Source organism: Chiloscyllium punctatum, chromosome 8 (genome assembly GCF_047496795.1).
Source record: "Chiloscyllium punctatum isolate Juve2018m chromosome 8, sChiPun1.3, whole genome shotgun sequence".
Lineage (NCBI taxonomy): Eukaryota > Metazoa > Chordata > Chondrichthyes > Orectolobiformes > Hemiscylliidae > Chiloscyllium > Chiloscyllium punctatum.
The window spans coordinates 45,254,063-45,266,911 of NC_092746.1; the positions used below are offsets into that span (position 1 = coordinate 45,254,063).

Below are 12,849 nucleotides of genomic sequence, written 5' to 3' on the forward strand. Positions count from 1 at the left end.
CCTACCAAAGGACTCCATGATTATTGCCCTTACTGTCACTCACATACATTTCCCATGTATGCCTCGTGTTTACATGTATGTACATATGTGCAATATGAGTATATTTGAGTGTGTGTGAATTTGAAAGTACATGTGTCGGTGTGTGTGTGTTTTGCACTCGTAATTAGAATAGGCTCATTGTCATTACAACTAATGTCATTTTATTGACAAAATGCCTTACTAGCCGTTTCCCTTGGAGCCGAAATCCACGCTAATAAATGACAGAAAAATACAATTGGAGTTAAGAACAGGGGGTATGTAATTACGAATGTGCTCGGAATGTTTAGAAGCATTCTCGCTTTATTTTCGAAGGTAGTTGGAAATTCTAAAAATAAAACCTAAGGTAATTACACTGACAAAACAGAGTAGGCATGGTCATAATTTCCTACAATTAGAGCGTCTCTAAAGCCAAGTCAATTAATCAGGATAGGGAGAGATAAGGCTTTGCACATTCTGCACTTCAAATTGAAACACGACAAACATTGGACTGATGTGCAAAGCGCAGAAATAGTCGTGAAGTTGCAGCCGCGCATTTATTTTTGCATATTTTGTTAAACCTCTATTTTTAAAACGAATGGAAAATGATAGTCTGGGTGTTCTGAATTGCAAGTGGGTCTCTTGTCTTTGTGTAGGCTTTATTTCCTTTTATACCAACACAACAATTTGCAAACAGTAGCGTTTTAAACTCATGCACAAATAGACACACATCTGTGGTCGATGCTGGACGATTTATAAATTGTTTGAATTCACCTGAAATTAACAGAACAAGCACTGAAAATGAGGTATCAGTGGGCCAGTTGTTGACAAGCAAACCACAAAAGCATACTTCAAAAATGCTACAATCTCATCCTTGGTATTCTCTATTGTAAGCAGCGTACTTTAAATGAAAATAGATAAACAGAATAAATCTGGAAGACTTTTGCGGTTACTGAAAAATTAACCCAAATAAATGTTCAGTTCTGAGGGGACAGTATATTTGAAGCACTTCCTAATGAAATATCCTGTGCAAATCCAGAAGGTGGAGAATTATATGTTAGTTCTGATTCGTTCAGTAGTTTTTGCTTGGACTGATGTGAAGTTCTTTATCAGGAATCCTGCATTGTCTTTTGTTTGGATCTCATCAAGCACACAGAGACACGCCGCTAAACGTTTCTTTGCAATGCAATTGAATACATTAACTTTCTCAGATTAAATTCCACCATCAAAGAGGAATAATTTGGCACAGTTAGTAAGGTTCATCAATTCACAGGAATATACTGGACCATTACGTAGCTTTCACAGTAGATGTTGCGCTTGTTTTGTCACTACCTCGGCAGTGATAATCAGTGTCGGTGAGAGGCTAGGGGAGACATCACTGTTTGCTAGCTCCGTCTTTGGATTCCTCGATATTTTGCAAATAGCAAAAATCATTATCCGCTGACACTGAAAGAGATCATTTGAAGTTTGTGACCGCTAAACTTCACTCCAACCTCAAAAATGTAGCAAATAGCCCAAATAAATCATCCACTGAAACCCGAAAGTTGTAATCTTTTACAGTATTCAAAATGGTTCAAAGAATAACCGAATCGTGCGACTCCCGCGTTCCATGTGAAATATTGAACAGCCCAGAACTATGAAAATTATTGTTTCAAATAACTAACCTATTTTGATGTGGCAACGTGTTTCCTGTAAATGATTGTTTTACAATTGCGCTTTAATTATTGGTATACAGAAGCGTTACTTAATTTGGCCGGTGGATCTTCGTCTATGTGCGGAAAAGTTCAATTTTTGTTATTTGTTTGTTTTGTCTGAATAGCTTAGCATCCGCAATTCGTAATCCTGCAACTGTTATTGTGCTGCCAAATGTAATTCTCCCCAATGAATAAATTCTGAAACAAGTTCACTGGAAAGGATGGTATTTGCAAATCGCCCGTTTATATTCGATGGCCATGCTTTTAAATATGTTAGCCTTGCTTTATATTAAAAGAAAACGACCGTTTTAATTTCCATCTTATTTGTGTTAAACCATAAACAAGACCTACTTTTGTATATTTAGAATTATTCGATTAAGGAAAGCAAGAATTGCACTTAGTGAATGGTGTTTTGACACAGTATAACAGGAATAAAGACAATGGTAACAAAGGTGCTAATATATCCTTCTGATGATGACTACAATGTGTTTACATTATGGATTAAATTGTATAGAGATATGGGTAGTTTATTTATGAATTTGATACAGCAGGCGGCAGAGCGTATGTTGAATCTCCTGATATCAAATCGAATTGATGTTGGTGCTGTTTCAGAATCCTCATGTAGTATTTTAGTTGCAATTTCTCCGACACTATCGGTACGGAAACCATTGACTCCTACATGTCTGCAACACCCAAGAAGCGATCCAAGTGTAATTAGCAAAATAGAAAATCCTGCGCTCTCTCCGCAATGCCTTAAGCATCAACCATAGCAGTATGATTGCTGGTGCTGTCAGTTAACTAGTCACGACAAAATGTCAATAATTTTGAGATGGCTAAGTGCAGTCCTAACTGCGTTAATGAACTGTCTTCTAAAAATGCTTATATTGTATAAGTATTTTAGTTAAACGTAGTAGTTCGGCCACAAAACCGGCTGAAACATTTATTGGGTAGTGTTGGTAAGAAATTGGTATATATTTCTCTCTCCACAGATTAACCATCTGTCCATAAACAGATTATACTCAAGTGGTTCGTGTTCAGGCCCGTGGTCCAGTTTGTTGTCTCGGTATTGTATCAATGAAGTGATGAAAGATTCCCTTCAGGTTCCTAGTCAGCTTATCTGCGGATTTGTTTTCTTTCCAAAAAAACAAATCCCCAGCGCAGTTTTAAAGCAATCTACTCACTCCGCCAGTTGCAATCATTTTCTTTTACTTCTGGGGTTTGTAGACAACCCTATTCTGCACTGTTTAAACCAATCCAGGGCAGTTTGGAAGATGTTCCCTCTGAAAAATGAAATTTGCACCTATTTAATTTAGATCCAGAGGCTAAAGAGTTCAAACCACGTTCTTCTTTGAGGCGCGTGCGTTAAACATAATACGTTTCCTTCATTTCGATAAAGAATATAATGGTTTGCATAGTGTCGAGAGATCATTAATCTCATTTTCATTCAATTTGCTTATCCTGCTTTCAAACTGAGTTAAAGGGAATATAGTGGTAATGGGGCAATAATAATACAGCACTATGTCTACCAGCACCAACACAACCCAGTTCCAAACAAATCGAGTAGGTCCCCGACGTTTCGGGCATAAGCCCTTCTTCAGGAACGTCGATTCTCCTTCTCCTTTGATGCTGCCTGACCTGCTGCGCTTTTCCAGCAACACATCTTTAAGCTCTGATCTCCAGCATCTGCAGTCCTCACTTTCTCCTAGGTTCCCAGGTATAAAAGGCCGCACATATTACGATGTTGCCCGTGATGTCTATTTGTTTTGTTAGAGGTGCGCTTACACAAAATTAAATCCTGCCAGATCAATTAAGGTCCGGAGGGGGTAACGCGGTTTAATTTGGGATTTACGAATGGTCGTTTAGTTATAACAGCCCGAACAAGCAGATGAAAGATTCGCTGATGTGCTGTATATAATGTTTACATGCAGCTTTCCAAGCACAAATGTGCCACGCACCTATCCACAGACACACATGGCTGAATACCTGTGAAAGCGGCACATGTTGCTTGGCTACATATTCATACTCATAGAATTATGAAGGAATATGGGTAAGTAAATTGCAACTCTGCATGTAACATTCATTAAGGGTAACATTTCATGTCTTATCCATCGTCAGATTGAACCGTGTGGACAGCCATGTATTCGAGTAGGTTTTTTTAAAAAATAGTTAGTTTAGTTGGGATGCGGTTAGTCAGTACACCTGCCAGAGAAACAGACAGATTTCAAAATGCAGCCGCGCTCTGTGCTGAGTTACTCCAATCCCATCCATCGTCACAAATATAACTTCTGGTGTGATAAGTAGCACCATACAACAAATTCTCCTTCGAACAATATCTAGCTTTAATAAAAACCAGAAAGAACAAATCGCTGTCGATAATGGAGTGCAGGAATAATGGTCACATTGAAAAAGGCTCTGTCTTACAATCCAAGGTGTGGTCCCATGATTGAAATCAATCTGAACAATCACTTACTCCTTCAATGCAACGGTATTTAATGACTGAATGCAAAAGTGTACCATTTGATTTTTAAATAAACCTTTTAAAATGTTATTCATAATAATATGATAATATAACGCTGTCCAGTTAAGAATGTTCAGGATATTGTTTCGTTGAAATGTTGTGTCTGTAGTTTGGTCAGATTTTACTCAATTTATCAAATGACCTGTTTTGCTAGGTTTTGCTGAGCAGAATAACGGATCGCTAGGTTTATCTGGACGTCTGCTGCTCTCCACCTTACAACATGGTTTAGCAGTTTTTTTTAACTTTCCTGAGGTATTCGGGAATATAATAGAAAAACATTACATTATTTAGATTTGCAGCTTTGCTTTGTTCCTCCCCGACCACGCTTTTTCTGGACTACTTCAGTCGCTATCATATTAACACAGGCTCGCTGAAAGTCTGGGCACATATCAACGTTTCCTTCTCTTTGCGAAACTGATCTGAAACTGATAAGTAACCTACAGAATTGAAAAGGATCCCCTCAACTGACTGAAAAATACAAGCAGTCTAAAAGTCGAACTCGAGTTGTCTGTGTGGTCAGATTTCCTTATCGGGCGCTATTGGAAAAGCAGAAGTAAAAAGAAGCAGAAGGCAGCAAATCTATTCAAAGACAATGGTGCTTTTCCGAAAATGCAAAAAGAAAGCCAAAGCGCATAATAGAAACCTTAAAGGATCCCAGATAGACAAAATGTGTTAAAATCACTCGCTCATTAAAATTGTTCCAAAGGGTAACCCTAAACTGTATTCTGATCAATCGACAAGCTGAATACATGCAACAAAATATTACGGCCAGACCTTTCACACTATTAAGACATTGTTTGAACAGATTGGGGTCACTTGCATTTACCAGTGGGCTATTGTTTGATTAATTTGTCCTTCCAGTTAGGGGAGACACTCTAACATCAATATTGCTTTGACAGGTTTAATTTTTCCTCCCCAGTAATATATAAATCGGCCTTACCTTTTCTGTCAGGTGGATGCATATACTGCTTCAGAATCCATCTGATTTTTGTGTCACCTGAATGTAGTACTATAAAACATTTACTGTTGCAATACAGACTTCACCTATTTCATCCATAAGGACCTCTTCCCAGAATCTCCGCTCTCGGCTGATGGTGGGGCGCAAAGAATAGTACCGTCCGTGAGTTGAGATTTAAAGGGCCGTGTAAATAATAGTTATAAAGTTCTTTTTATAGTGAGATAAGCATTGAAACTAAACGCTGCAGTTAGACAACCACTTTGATAAGAGGATAATTGATGCGACAGTAGCGTATAATTAGAGGATAATTTATGCTATATCCACTATTTTATTCCAAATGCGGTCATAATCATTACAAGACAATTGTGGGGAAATTCATTGCAGCAATTTGAAAATAATCACGATAAGTTTTATGTATTTCTAAGTAGGACCATAATTATCTCTACATACATCATCCAAAAATAAATATAACACATGGTTGCGTATTTAATTATATTGATAACACAATGAAGTCATTCATAATTTAAATCTAACCCACTTAGTAAGGCGCATGCATATACTTTAAATCAGCACTTTGTGCATTAACTCAAATTTGCCAAATCGCCAACCACATTCATAATGTGTATATCTTTCAAGCAGTAGAACGCTTTGTGATTTCAATCAAACAGGATGAGTTAACTGACAGCTCTGGGGGACTCCTTATTGGAAGGAAGACCTGGAACTGATTTCTTCGTCTCTTTATTCGCTTTTATGACGAGTTAACCGTCTTCATTTTCCCGCGGATGAAATTAACATTTTCATCGATCAGGTCCTTGTGATATTCCGCATGCGCAAGCTAAATGTATGCATCTGACTAGTTATATTGTTATTTGTAAGTTCCTTTTGCCGTTTGGTTTTATTAAGAATTAAACTGTTTAAAACATCAGTCTTATGGCACCAGGTTTTCAGCCTACTCTACAGCCCTGTGCTATCGAAATAAGAGTGCCTTTTGAGGATTATCATTCCTTTGCATCTTTGTGAAGAGAAAGGAGAGCAATTATGAGCGTTGTTGCAAAGGGCTGTTTGGCCTGGTTTGAAGTGAGCCGGGTTAACCCACTGCTCACTGGATCCACTCAATCCAGTCCAAGTAGCAGAAGGATGACGAAGCAAAGAGATGACCAATCAGGAGCTGCTGCCCTTTGGAGACAAACCATTCGACTTGTAGCACACTACAGCATCTGCATCAAGTCTGAAAGCAGAGCCTTAACTTTAGCAGAATCCACTAAAAGACTGCTTCAACTCCATCCTTGCTCCATTCAACTTGGACGCACAAAATAACCTTTTACTGACAAAAAGGAGTTAACACGCCCGCGCTTTCTGCTCGGAAGATTTACCCTCTTCATGAAAAAGACAAGTATTTCGCCTTTAAGAGTTTTGCTCCCCCCAGTTGAAGTTTTATAATGACCATGACTACGATAGCTGACGGTTTGGAAGCCCCGGACTCTAAATCTGCTTTCATGGAGTTTGGCCAGCAATCCCAGCAGAGCTCTCCGGTCATGTCTCACGGTCACTACCCAGTGCATTGCCTGCACTCAGGAGGACACTCACACCAGCACGACAGCTCGTATCCGGCCGCCAACACTTACAACAGATCTTTACCTTATCCCTACATGAGTCACTCTCATCATAGTCCCTACCTGCCGTCCTACCACAGCAACACCACTGGCAGCCAGACACGTTTAGACGAGACAGGTGAGTCTTCCTTCGGTCAGACCCAGAGTAATTCACAATCGGCCTTTCCATTTGCCTTCTTGATGCAATCAACAGCGATATTCTGAACAGTTCACACGGCAGATTACTTAAGCCGTGTAAGAAATATACTTCAAATGTTTTATGTCATATTTTCTCTTTCTTTCCCCTGTTCTTTTCTGTTCGGTAACCGATTTCTGTTTTGCTTCTGAACTTAACTCTATGGAAAGTGCTTATTAATAATGTAAACTCGCCGAGTCTGCTGTCTCTTTGATCCTTTTATCTGGGATATTTCAGAAAGGATATCTGTCAGCACAGATATCTATCTAGAATATATTTGGTAACTTTTTTGACAAAGAAGTAGAGGTGATCAGCGAGATAATGAGGCAGGCATTAGGTCAATAAGTAATCGGAACTTCGATTCCTGACTGTTCATTTGATGCAACATAACTTCTTGTCCCCATAACAGTGTACCCCTGTTGACTCTGGCAATTACGTGGTGCCATGTACAGGCATTTGCAAGCGACTGACGTTTCATTAACTAATACATCTTACTATTAAAATGCTTATTTCAGAGTCGCCAGTTGTGCTCAGCATGTTTCTCATTGTAACTTGCCAAGGGCGAGAGATAATAGAAGGCTGTTGATTATTTTCACCAGGTCAGATTATTTAGGAGTTTGTAATACTAAGGAACATATCTCTTTAATGTCTCCGAGACAGATATAAAAAAATACTTCCAGGGGAATGAGCATTTGAATAGGTTTAGATCAGTGCTGTGAAGTGGGCCGCAGTAAATGTCGACATGGTGTACCATATGTTTGTTTTCCAGAACAACAAAAGACAACAGTGATTGAAAATGGGGAGATCCGCTTTAATGGGAAAGGGAAAAAGATCCGCAAGCCTCGCACTATTTATTCCAGTCTGCAGCTGCAAGCGTTAAATCATCGTTTCCAGCAGACTCAATACCTGGCTTTACCAGAGAGAGCTGAGCTGGCCGCGTCGCTGGGGCTCACACAGACACAGGTACTGTGCCCAGGAAAGAGTGATTTACCAGGTAGCTGGAAGAACATCAGCTTTTGGCGTTCGCTCTTCTTGTGACCTGCTCGCTTTTCAAGTTATATTTAGTGACTGTTTAAGTCAAATTGTGCGTAACGACGACTTTGAAATTCTCGAGGGTCTATATATTACGTTACGTGGTTTGTAAAGGCTGGGTAAACATGGTGCAGAAATATAAAATGCTCAGTCTGATTTCATTCTTCAACTTGCAGTCAATTTCTTCCTTTCAATTTGAGACTTTTTTTTTCATTTGGCGCTGCAGTTTATATCAAAACCGAGGCTCTCAAGAATGCAATTGAGTCCCGCGTGACCTTAATTCTGTGATGAATATGACCATTTTATTTTGTTTTTCTTTAGCATGGTACTTTTTGTGAGAGAATAATTAGACATAACACAGTTTCAACCCTAATCCTTGTGGATGACTGACATTTGGAGTGCAATTATCGGACTAATAGATGTTTGTTTCAGGACAATTTTAACCCTATATTTAAAACGGAGAACTGCAAGAAAATTGGATCTTTTGGGGGTAACCTCAGCAAACCACAATAAAATAAATCTGTTCAGCAGAAGTTGGCCACATGTACAATCTGTTTGCAATTGAGTAGCAGCTTACAGCACGTTAAAGTATTTATTTTCTTAAGGTTATAAATCTCAAGTTATCCAGAATCTGTTTGGGCATGCGAACGATAATCTTGTTAAGAAGTTCGATGATTCTCCTAATTTGGGCTATTAACAATAGACGCATGCTTCTTTTTAACAAAAGCACCATACGTTTTGGTCCAGATCTATTGTATCCCACTCCGGAACTTAGTTCAGAGCTATTCACTTTGAAATACGAGTGTAGTTAAAAAAAAAGTCCCACGTATGTAAAAGCTTCAAGCACACTCATTGAACACTTTGGGATCATTACGTTTGATGCGCAATTTTTAATTTGCCTGGTAGTGGTCGGAAGACATGAACTTAGCAAGGCTTGGCGGTCAAATATGTAAAATGTGTTTAAAATTTGGATAAACAGCTTTGGATAAACCTGCTGCAAATAAATAATTAAGTCAATATTTGCTGGCTACCAAGGCTTCCTTGATTCATTTTCGGCCCAAATCCCAGCACTGATGTGATACAGAACAATGGGAGGTCTGAAACTGAATAGAGCTGTCCGTTTGTTAAGGACTTAACTGACTCTGGGCCAGTCTTTCGCCCTCTCTATAACAGCTTTAAGCAATGCTTCACCCATATCAGTTACAAGATTACTTTTCGATGGGAGCCAATTAAAATATTCTTGTTCCACATAGTTCATGCTCGCGTCAAAAGCAGTCCTCACCTAAAAGTGTCTGTGACGATAGATCGACGAATGCTTTCAAAATCAAGACCAAGCAACACATAAGGCTTATCTATTGAAAGCCAAGAACATAGACGTATTGTCATAAAACGAGTTGACCAATTTAATTTCAAAATTGCGAAAAAAAAGTCTATGATTTTTGTTTAAGGGTGTCGGTCTTTCTGAGATATTTTCAGGTATTATTGTACAAAACGGTATGAAAATTCAACAATAGTTATTCTACCCCGCGTCTGGTTTTTGTCGTTTATTGTGACTGTCCTTTCCTTCAATATTTTTTTACCTTGGTTTTCTTTTACCTTGCCAAGGAAGAGCACATATGAAAACAATGTCGTTATATCGGTTTGATTTAATAAATGATTCGAGGCATTCTATATTTGCGCATAGAGTTTATAATCCAAGTTCATGCAACACCTTTGATTACCCGTGTCTGTGTTGAACGACTTGTCAAACCCTGTTTTACCTCACCACCAGCAATCTTCGCCTTTTTTGGGCGTGGGTGGCAGTGTGGGGGTTGGAATGGCGTGGGAAGAGATGAGACAAGAAAATAATTTATGATGTGTTGCTTAACTTTGGATTGTAAATGAGGGAAATGAAGAACTCCATGCGATCAATAAAATGATCAAGGCATATTTCTATAAAGCGATCATATTTATAAAATAGGAAACGTATAAACACAGTTGAGAAGCAGTATCTATATAATCATTTTAAAAACCATCGCAATGTTGAAAATATTATTTAAGTATACCATTGTTGACTGTTGTCTCGAATTGTCAGGATAATTAACACGTTTGGAAGTTAAGTCTACAGTAAAATTCTACGATACTATATCACATATTATATGCGTTCATTATTGTTTTACTGTTGTTTTCATATCCAATTCAGGAGATTTTCAATTTTGAAATTCAGAAACTGAGCCTTTCCAATCCTTTAGTCTGAACGTTAATTAAATTTCAGGGGGTTTGAATATTCTCGTTTTCCTAATCAGTCCGAAAGCGTAGACGCCAAAAAACTCAGTTTATTTACTCTAACATATTCAAGCAAGTGAATATTTTGAAACTTGTACGACATGTAATATCTGAGTATCAGAATATTCTCTTCCTAATTATAACGGAAACTTGGGGGAAAGTATGTCTCCACGCATTGTGGAAACTTCAAATGTCAATGATTGGATTATTTTCGTGTATTTTTATGCACTTACTAGTCTGTGGAGAAAACAAGCGCAATGTTTAAAATCTTTATTGCTTGGCAGATCAGGATAGAATTTCCTCATCAGTGAGCAGTAGTAAAGACATTTTAGCCCATGAAAGTGGTTTTTAATATGCCTCGGCCACATTGAAATGAAAACAATTAAAGAGTGCATGCAAATTTATTTTCTGGAATACTACTTCCACGCTTTTACAGACTTCCTAAAAATACCGTTTCTGATTACCATCCACCACCACATTGCAATATTTTCAATGTCAGCTATGCCGACTATGTTAGTGATCTCAAGTCAAAGAAATTGACCATCGTTTAAAGTTCATAAATTTCTTTTTTTTTAAATTGTTATTGTAGGTGAAGATCTGGTTCCAGAACAAACGCTCAAAGTTCAAGAAATTGATGAAGCAGGGCGGGAATCCACTTGAGAATGATTCTGTGCCAGGATCGGCTGCTCTCTCCCCTCGTTCTCCGGCTATGCCACCAGTGTGGGATATCTCAGCTTCGGCCAAAGGTGTTAACATGGCTCCGAACAATTATATGGCTGGTTATTCCCCCTGGTACTCCACGACCCACCAGGAGACAGTGCAAAGGCAAATGATGTGACAGTCCAAGGCCAGTAACTCACAATGGACAGAACACAATGGGGTAAAAGAGAGAGCCCGTTGTTTGGCAATGCCCAGCTGCCCCGCGACCATTTCGGATGGGAGATCTAGCAACGATTTTCAGTTGCTAAGTGCTATGTTAAAACAAACTGGTAGTAGGCGGAAAAGGAGAACTGGTCAGTGACTGTAGACATTACAAAAGAGTCGCCACTGCATATCCAATGACCACAAATACGAATGCAAAATGGGAGATTTGATGCTGATTTTAAAGCAGCATGGTTTCGTGATGCTGAGACGCACTGGAAGCTTATAAAATTACAACTTGTATGTATATATTGTTTAATTTTCATTTGTACATAGTTTATATGTTTTAAGTCTCTTTCATACTGAGTAATAAATCATAAAATCACAAACGTACGTGTCTTGTAGTTACACTTGTTTCAAAGAATTTCGCTTCAGTGATACACTAGTTGCTAATTATCGGTCTCGCTCTGTAAAGCTAGCACTTTTCTGTCGAATGGGTGTGTGTGAGAGTGGTGGGAATGTCATATTCCGTCTCTCATGTGCTAAGCTAATGTCGAAAGTGTTCCTATGCTAATTTTTCCAAAATCCAGAGAAATGATTTCAAAAGTATGTTTGGCATTTTCTTGCCATGGTTTTATATGCAAATAATCTAGTATAAAATAAGACCACTGGAACAATCATAAAATCTTTTAGGACAGAGGCAGCAATGAGCAATGAGACAAGCCTCGAGATAACGTTATGAATTCACGCAATCAAATCTGCAGATTTTCTTTGTTTCAAAACATAAAACGCAAATTGATGATATCGAATAAGCTCGGAACAAGGTAGCATTAAAAATTGCGACATGTAATGCAAAGTTATTACTATGAATCAGTACACATCTAATTGAGAGCTACTAACATTAATCCACTGATCACAAATGACCGAAAAAAAAGGTTATGCACACTATTTCAAAATGACAATAAATAACAGTACGCACAAAAACCATCATTACTTACCAACATTCTTTGGTTCTAGTGAACAACCAAGGAAGTAAATTACAGAGCTCTATTATCAGCCATAGTTCTGATCTCATTTAATAGACTCGCCACTCCACTGGCAATATTGACTGCTTTTCTCGAGCTGTGAAAATCTAATGTAAAATCCAACACGATCAATACTAAACAAAACCCTCCAGCTGCAGTCCCTTCCAATTTAAAGCTGATATTTGGTACAATTTACGGTATTATTCACGAAAAAGGCTTAGACCATCATAAAAGCGACTATAATTAGGGTAATTTTTATTGTAGCCCGCTGATTACAGCGTTTTTACAGTCAAAGGTAATTACATGTAATTTTCTTCCACTTTTAATACTAAACAGCTATCTTTATTTAAATTCAGGAAGAAGAGTAAAACAAAAGAGAAAGAATAGGACTTTGAGTTATTCATAAACTAATTAAAGGAGTTTCTTAAATCCCATCCAGCAAAAGTGCCAAGCTGAGCAAAACGAAGTCCGCAACTGCAAAGAAAAAAATTAAACTTCAAACAGTGATTTCCACACAGCAGTCTGCGTATACTTCTTAGGAAAAATTGCAAAATGTACAGCCCCTGTATAATTTAAATCAAGTGCCACATCACTGGTGTTTAGAATGACTTTGATGCATGTTTCATTGCAAACCTGAATCGAATTGCTGAAAGACAACTTGAAATGTGTGGAATACGTCAAACAGAAGTAGTT

The 12,849-nt window shown here is 38.2% G+C and overlaps 1 protein-coding gene and 1 long non-coding RNA gene across 2 annotated transcripts in view; one reads left to right on the top strand and one right to left on the bottom strand.

The window, feature by feature from the left end:
* LOC140480509 (uncharacterized) overlaps positions 1-5,449 on the bottom strand; it is a 72,579-nt gene extending 67,130 nt beyond the window's left edge. Inside the window, exon 1 of the long non-coding RNA XR_011961319.1 lies at positions 5,168-5,449. This is a non-coding gene — a long non-coding RNA (uncharacterized lncRNA). The remainder of the gene's footprint in view (positions 1-5,167) is intronic.
* Positions 5,450-6,039: 590 nt separating this feature from the next.
* dlx6a (distal-less homeobox 6a) lies at positions 6,040-11,520 on the top strand. The gene is made up of 3 exons (XM_072575452.1): positions 6,040-6,916; positions 7,743-7,936; positions 10,860-11,520. The coding sequence occupies exons 1-3, from the start codon at positions 6,625-6,627 to the stop codon at positions 11,106-11,108; spliced, it is 735 nt and encodes a 244-aa protein (XP_072431553.1). The 5' UTR covers positions 6,040-6,624; the 3' UTR covers positions 11,109-11,520.
* Positions 11,521-12,849: the final 1,329 nt, after the last annotated feature.

What these genes read in the sequence shown, in the direction of transcription:
- dlx6a (XM_072575452.1), top strand. Translation starts at nt 6,625, where the DNA reads ATGACCATGACTACGATAGCTGACGGTTTGGAAGCCCCGGACTCTAAA. An exon ending in GACACGTTTAGACGAGACAG is followed by an intron (nt 6,917 to 7,742) that starts GTGAGTCTTCCT and finishes TTTGTTTTCCAG; the next exon opens with AACAACAAAAGACAACAGTG. An exon ending in TGGGGCTCACACAGACACAG is followed by an intron (nt 7,937 to 10,859) that starts GTACTGTGCCCA and finishes TTGTTATTGTAG; the next exon opens with GTGAAGATCTGGTTCCAGAA.